The sequence below is a fragment of the Athene cunicularia genome (assembly GCF_003259725.1).
Source record: "Athene cunicularia isolate RWA chromosome 2 unlocalized genomic scaffold, athCun1 chr2_part1, whole genome shotgun sequence".
In the NCBI taxonomy this organism is placed as follows: domain Eukaryota; kingdom Metazoa; phylum Chordata; class Aves; order Strigiformes; family Strigidae; genus Athene; species Athene cunicularia.
Genome location: NW_020799095.1, coordinates 87,003,162 through 87,011,270, shown reverse-complemented (window position 1 = coordinate 87,011,270; position 8,109 = coordinate 87,003,162). Strand labels below are relative to the sequence as shown.

The following is an 8,109-nucleotide window of genomic DNA, read 5'->3' as shown; positions in this document are numbered from 1 at the left end:
CCCCAGCAGCCCCGGGGGAGGCACCCGGCTCCCGCCGCCTGCGGGCTCTCAGTGGGGACGCAACTGGTGGGGCCGGTCATGGTCCGGAGCTGGCCCCACCGCTCCCGGGGCTGGGAGGGAGCGGAGCAGGGCAGCCCGGTGCCTCTGGGTCATACACTCCTGGGATGTGTGGGGGAGGCACGTCCCCTTCGCACAGTGGTTCTTACCCTTCGAGGAGGAGGTGATCTGATCAGCCTTGAGCTGGAGGGAGCTTCGTGAGCGCTGGTAGCTGTGTGGCCGACACGCAGGGGTACCCCCAGGAGAGGGAGGGTCCGGCTGGCACAGAGCTGGCACGGGCACGGCAAGCTGCTTTGGTCATTGGAGATGACGGAGACACCCCCAAGCCGCGCTGTCTCCTGACAGAGGTAGCCGGGGCTGCCGGAGGACCGCATGAGAGGTTATTCGTCACGAAGGAACCAAGAAAAACTTTGAGACTGAAGGAAACAAGTCCATAGGAAAGCAGGCTTCATCCACTCTGCTGCCTCTAGAACAGCAAGTGCTGTAGAAGTAAACAGAACGTGGGCCGTGAAGCCCTGGGAGTTAATGACAAACTCTTCCCCTGAAGAAAGCAGTGCTCTTGGTTGAAAAAAGTCAGCCTATGTGGCTTCACAGCTCAGAAATCCAGAAGGCAAGTGAGAAACTCAAATTTATTCTCCAGATAATGGGCAGTCCATTTCATGGCTTGACTGAATTATGGGGAAGAAAGCAACTGTGGCACTTAGTTGAAACTTTCTAATTTGCTTCATAGTCAACAATACATCCGTACTGCTTTTTCACTTCACCCCCAAAGAGGATGCAGCTCTGATCAAATTTGCGATCCTGAGGCCATGAGATTACATGATAATTTGTGATTTGCATTTGAAAAACCTTAAGTATAACAACTGCTAAGAGTTTCTCTCGCCTTCAGCAGGGAGCTGAAATTCTGAAACTCTGGTTTTGGGGTGTCATTTGCCGTATGCATTTTTCAAAGAGCACTGTCTCTTTTCAGATTGCACTGTCCTCTGCTGCTGAGCCCTGTCAAGATCAACCCAGCAGAGGACTCCTGTCATCCCAGAGAAGGACTTCAAGCCTGGTAAGCAGTACTGGGCGGTGCTCAGCAGCTTTACTGAGCAGGTAGATGAGAACACATCTGACATAAAGAAGGGGAGAAACCTCATCACTACCAGACAGGGTCACAGCATACAGCTATGAACTGTTTCAGGGTTTACATGATAATAAATATCGTATATGACAACAAACACAGAGGCTGTCAACTACTGTGGAGGCCTTGCTCTGGACAGAAGGGTGCTGAATAATAATGAATCATCCTGATGCTGGCAAACTAGCATAAATCAAGTAGTTTAGGTGGATTTGCAGATGAGTGTGTGCATATAGATATTTGATTATTTCTTATGCAGGTACACACCTATCACAGATAATTATATATGCATAAAATCTACTTTCAAAGCACACGTACCAGCTAGAATAATTTAAGCATAATACTAGCGAAGTATGTGTGTTTAAATATACATTGTAGATAACTACTAAATACCAATATGCTGGACATGAGAATATACATTTACATAAAGGAAGCTGTGCCTAACAAGTTTTGGGCCTGAAGAGTTAAGTGGCACTAGTAATTGCATGCCCAGTGATCGCATTGTCTCCTTGCTCTCCATCCTTCCTGAATAAAGGAAGCCCAACTGGCGTCAGTGGTATTGAGTTTCTAGAAGGAGTTCCCTAGTTTTTGGCTGGTGGAGGGATAAACACTAAAGAAAGATACCGCCAACATTTCTAGAACATGCTACTGGTTTAGATCTGGTTGTCTGGAACAAACATTCTTGAGTTTTTCCCTTTGTGTGAGGTTGCAAACTACTTAGAATTGGGAAACAAAAATATTAAGTATGAGGAGCCCAACAAGGACCTCCTGGAATGAGTCAAAGGAGAAGGAGATCCTCCTGGACTCCCGAAATAAATTATTGTTGGAGATTAGGAAGATGCAAAGAGCAAAACGTAGGACTGAGGTGTTCCTTAAGAACAGTGAGAAAGAAAACAGGACAGTTCTGCTGCAGGGGTTCTTAAGTATTAGAACAAATATTTTATTTAAGTATTTTAAGTATTAGAACAATATGGAAGAAACGCAATATGACCACATGACTAAACGTTTTTTTTCCACAGATGCAAGAAAGGTTGCAGCTAGTGGGAAAGTCGGGGAATTGGCTCTCAGTACTAATAATGACCTTAGAGCAAAGTAGCTGGGAAGGCTTTCTGCAATCATCATCACAGTGAGGATTGAAAGCAATACTAGTAAATGGCAGTTCCCTGGGGATGATGTCGAGGCACATAAATCTGAGGAAATTCAGAACAGGAAAGTACAATAATGATGTTAATGCAAAAATCATTAAGAATAATTCAGTTGCATTCACAAATAACTTTGGACAAGATGTAAAGAATGTGAAGTGGAAGACACTTTTTCTTAAACTTTTTTAAGTCTGTGGGCTTTAATTGAGAAGACTGAAATTTCTCAGCTGAATTACTTAAAATATGAAGATTTTTGCTCAGAATGTAAAAATAAGCCCTGGAGAAAAAAAATATCTACAATTAATAAGGCAAATGAGTTCCCTGCTAGCCATAAAGCTTGTAGCAATGTTTTAATGGAAAAGTTCCTTTTAAGCAATTCTTTTGTTTGTTCAGGCTTAATAACAATGGAAGTTAAAACAATTGGTTTTGAGAGGGTTTTTTAAGTTTAATGATGTTTAGTGAGCTATAAATTCAGTTGCTTCAAGAGTTTCAGTTAGAAATAAACGTCATATAAAACCTATCATTACTTATCTAGGAAGATCTACTCTGCCTTCAGTTGTCAAAACAGAAGATCGGTGGAATAATTAAAACATTAGTTTATTTTTTGAAAAGTGAAATCGTATTTTTTTACAAATGAAGAAACAAAATACTAACTAAACCTTTCAAAAAGCACTAAGAGAAGAATACTAAACACAGTTCTTATGGACAATATGTAATTGTCCATAGGAATTTACATTATAGCAAATGTAATAGGTGAAATTAAGAGTGTATCTGTTGCTTACTGAAATATCCATTTAAATCGCAGGCAATATTTAGTTTACCTAAAATATATGAGCTTATTGAAGGAATTGGTTCGCAGACAAAGAAAACTTAAAGCAATAAGATGAATTATTTTACACATCTAATATTCTTAAAAGTTATTTTGTAGTGATGACATATACATTGTAGAAAAAAAAAATAGAGGTATTAAATTTTGCAAAAGCTTTAAAATCTTCCTCATCCAATATTTTATTTTAATCTTTTTGGTTAGATCTATATTTTCAGTCAAAATGAAGCAAAATTCCAAAATGGAAATGGGGTGTGAAGAAGTATATAAAACATACTGATACATTTCAAAAAAAAAAAAAATCCTGAATTCATACTTCCAGGGGAAAAGAAATTACCAAATAATGTGTTCCAGAATAATGTTCCTAGTTTTAGTAACAGCCAACGCTTACGAGTTCTGAAGAAAAGGGAAAAAAATATCAGAAGAACATGATACATTGCAGATAGATAGGAAATTTTGTCAAGAAAATTTAGCCAAGTTATAAAGCACACCTACCAGCTTTGGACCTATGGATCATTGTTCACCATTGCTTTAAGTGGGTGTAAAATAGCATTGTCCTGCAAAGAAACAGCCCCCTCCAACTCCCACCTTGGTTGTTCTTTCTCTCTTCTGTCAGCACAAATGTACCTGTATTTTTTAAATGCTATTATTCACCTCATTGTCCTACCAGTGCCAAGGATTTTTTTTATCAATGTGTTTGAGTTGAAAGTGTCTGTATTTCAGACAGCTGTGTAGCACAAGCAAAACATTAAATGGGCTGCACCCCACCTTCCCAGCTTCAGGTCTGCACAGAATGGGGGATGTTGAGGTCCTCAGTGCTTCTGAGGGGACCCTGTCTTACAGGGTAGGCTTTGGGTCATGAGTGAAGCTGGATGCATAGTGCAGAGGCAGAGCGTAACTGGAATTTAGATGAGAGAAAGAACGGTGGATACAGAGGCCTAAAAATAAAATAGATTAAAACCACAGTCTTGATAGAAACTGTCAGCTATTTCAGGGATCTTCTATCAGACTGATGAATGCTGCGTAATTCTTATACTGATATGCCAATAAAACCAGGTGGAATTCGGTGGATTACTAAGGCAAGACGTAACCTGTACTAGTTTGCAGATCTTGGTAGTATATATAGGTACATATGTATGTCTGCATATATACACATACACACACACACACACACGTATAAAAAATACCTTGCTCAAAGGGTCATATGGAAGCCAGGATAGCTTAAAAGTAGGAAGGATATGCATGGCAAGGGCCTCAATTGGTATATTTGCTTGCTATAGGTATGTTTTCTTGATATATGAATGTACTCTTAGCTAAATAGCAAGCATGAACTGCAGGCAGTAGAAGAGATGTTGTACATAAAGGAGGCTATGGCGAGCAAGCTTAACTGTCAAAAAATATTGGAACAAAACTGCAGTTCTGTGCACAAAATATGGTATATCGTGACCTGTTACTGAACATCTGTTATATTGGAAACCTGTCTGATTTTTATACATTCGTGTGTGGGGACAGTGAATTAAAATACTGAGCGGCAAATAATTTTCGAAAGTTTGGTCCAAGCTATAGCATATTCTGAAAAGCATAAATGAAGTAAATTCCTCACAGAGTTATAGCAGCTGGTTAGAGTAGACAAAGTGGAGACTTGCTATATATACCATGATTAAAATCCTGAACCAAGAATTAATCTTAGTCCTATATTGTAGGTGCTTACCACCATTTTTTAAAGTAATTTTTTCAAGGTTATTTCTGTTTCTGTGCCTGAAGGGACCAAAGTTAACATATATTAGTCTAATGATACTTGGTGAAGCATCTGCTTTTCTATGATTGTATTTCTAAAATATGTGTTTGCTTTTTCATTAAGGCAGAGATGAGAGTCTTCACACAAAACACACACTAAAATTTTCAGGATTTTTTAACTCGTAAGTATGACTTCCTTGAGATTCAGATCAGTAAGGGTTTACAGTAGAAAATAAGCTCTTTACTCCTTGAATTGCCGTGAAAATAATGCCAGCACATTTGGGGATTTGAGATTGCCATCATACCCAAATATTCATAATGAAGTTTATGACTGAGTCATCTATCTCTAGTTTCCTGGATTTCTTTGAAACAGATTGCTTGAATACTTGCATTTTTCCCTTTCTGAGATGCTTTTGACTATGATGGTAATTTTATAATCTTCCATATTATGTGATCCTGAATTATATACAAGGTAGAAATTTGCTCGTGTGTCGTGGTATAATATTATGTCCAAATGTGTTACAACCTATTACTACTCTAAGAGCAACAGAATTTTTTGTCATGTTACCTGGCCAATTTTTAGTTCTATATCACTACATATTTGCCATGTTATACTTACTTTACTAGCTCCACAGGTACATTACATGCCCTAATGGTTTCCTAGGCTTTGTTTCCCAAATCATGAGTTCTGTCTATTGCAGAACCATGACTCTTGATTTTATCTCCTTTATGTCACCTTGTATTATGACTAGCTTTAATAAAGCTTACATTGGCCCGTTTATCTCCCTGCTGGTGTTTTGTTATCATCTACAATGGAGGCTTCTCTTAGAAAACTTTCACAAATGTTGACCTCACATGTTTGCTCTTTTCTGCTTTTTTCTGGTGGGCCTGCTCTGTTCCTTGTACTTTTCTCATCTCCTTTAGTCTAAAGTAATTTTCTCATTCATCAGTTTTTTCTCTGTCATTTTAAATTATTTTAACCTTAGAGCAATCCAACATTGACCTATACAAATTAGCACACTGATGACATGAAGGAATTTCTTTGTCAAAAGCAATGCATTTTTCCCAGATGAGGTTTGGACAAACCTTCCAAAAGATCAATGCACAATCTGCACTTGAGAATCTTGGTTTTGTTTTCTCCTGTATTATCTTCCAACCTAAGCTTTCTCCATTATCTTACCTTAATGACCAGTTTGAAAGGCTTAGGTTGTTCTTTCATTGATGAAGAAGTCAAGTCCTATATTTTCCAGAGAGCTTAGTACTGCATAACCATGAGAATATTCTATAGCACTTTGTTCACTTCAGAAGAGACCTCATTATTTTTCCCTTGCCTCATGGTATTCTGATTCTCAATCAGTGACAGAAATCACCAGGTGATCGTATCTGTATAAATGCCTAGGATGCTAACTGAAGATAGTAATGACCATCCGATGACAGCAGCAGAATTTAGCACAAATAATTTCCTCTCCCATTTTGCAAACCCCAACAAATATTTCCTATTGCTTACCTATGAGTTTCTTAAAATAAGAAACGCATCTTTTGCTGTTAGGTTCCTAATTACATTCATGATATCTTTGTCTGGAATTTCAAAATATTATTTAGTAGAATTTGATGGCATAATCATCAGCTACATAACATAGATTTGTATGATCAACATATTCAATAGCTTATATCCAAGATAAACTGGAGTGATCCTGTCACTAATTTGACTATATACGAACATGTACTTTGATATGGTAAGTATGACCCAGTTTTCTTCAATCATGAATAATGTATTGCATTAATCACTCCTGCCATTCCCTTTTTCCAAGCTCTGAAATCTATACATAGAGTGAATTGCACTGTCCAGTTTTACTGATAATGGCAAGCTCCTCATATGGTTGTACTAGCTAGACTGGCTAGACCAAAAGTCTACCTAGCCAAGTATCTTGCCTCTGATGATAGCCACTATACACGGCTTTATGATTAAGAAAATTATTTAGCATAAGTGCATATGTTAAATATTTACGTATTTTACATGAGTTACCACATGGTATCTATAGCAGAAGAAGCATCAATGAATATTTACTCTGTCTAGGATTTTGTCCTTTCTGTAATGATAAATTTGCAAAGGTAATTTTTTTTCTTTGCTGTGAACAGTACTTTCCCAGAGGACTGGTTTAAGTGGCCATTAATGCAGCCAGTACTCATTTGCTGGAGTCTCTCTCCAAGTGTAATTTCTATGGCCCTTTGCTGCGATGGTCTGGCAATTTGGATTTGCAAGTGGATCAGAAGCAGAAAGGCATGTAACTTGGAAGATAAGGATGCCACTGGCCTAAAACCAGGGGATGGCTTCATTTTTGTGTTGTTTGGTGGTTTCACTACACTCCCTATAAAACTCTCCTAGTCCTCTCATCCCCAAATACTCCACCACTGTAATAAGTGCCATGTTCTGATATTGAAGTCACTGATTGTAATAAAGAATGAACTGCCCAAACCTCTAGGACATGACACTATCCTTCAGCGACTGGTCAGCTACAGCTCAAGAGTTATTTTATCAGTGCTTTATTTTTTTTTTTCTTCAAAATAAGTCTAACCTGGAAAAGATTTCAGGCTACTGTGGAGGCTCAAGCTAGAGAGAAGATACTTAGAAACGACACAAGAAATCACAGTTTTATGCCCAAACTCTTCAAATCATAAGCCTCATTTATTGATACTATCGGGGGCTGGGAAATTTGTTTTTTGACTAATAACTCAGCTGTGAATCCTGCATTTCAGTGAAGGACGGGACTGGTTTTGAGTTAAAGGGAAAACAAAATAAGAAGGTGCAAGTGAAGGCTGAAGTGTGGCTGGCAGAGAGAGACCACACCAGGCTGCAGAAGTCAAGTTACAAAGCAGGAGAAAGGGACTGTTGTGTCGGGTGAGCGCGAGTGAGCTCCGGAGCGAAGGCTTGCTGCCGTGACCCCGCGCAAAAAAGCACCTACTGCAGTGACGCCTCTTTGTATGGGATCCAGTAACGGTAGCAGGGACACGGCGTGGAAAACGCCTGCAGCCCAGGTGCGAGTGGATGCCAGGAAACACCTGGGGCAGGGGCAGGAGCCGCGGTGAGCCAGGCGCTGGCTGGGGCCCGGAGGGGTGACACCGCCGGGGCAGGGCGGCCTGGCGGGGAGTAGCGCCGAGGCCCCCGGTCCGGGCGGGGAAGCCCGTTCCCTGCTCGGAGGAGCGATCCCGGCCGCCCCTCCCCGCCC

The 8,109-nt window shown here is 40.0% G+C and overlaps 1 protein-coding gene across 1 annotated transcript in view; it reads right to left on the bottom strand.

The window, feature by feature from the left end:
- The window catches only part of GALNT12 (polypeptide N-acetylgalactosaminyltransferase 12), a 47,851-nt gene extending 47,420 nt beyond the window's left edge, over window positions 1-431 (bottom strand). The window contains exon 1 of the mRNA XM_026841406.1: window positions 207-431. Within this exon, the coding sequence (XP_026697207.1) occupies window positions 207-431 (225 nt within the window). The remainder of the gene's footprint in view (window positions 1-206) is intronic.
- Window positions 432-8,109: the final 7,678 nt, after the last annotated feature.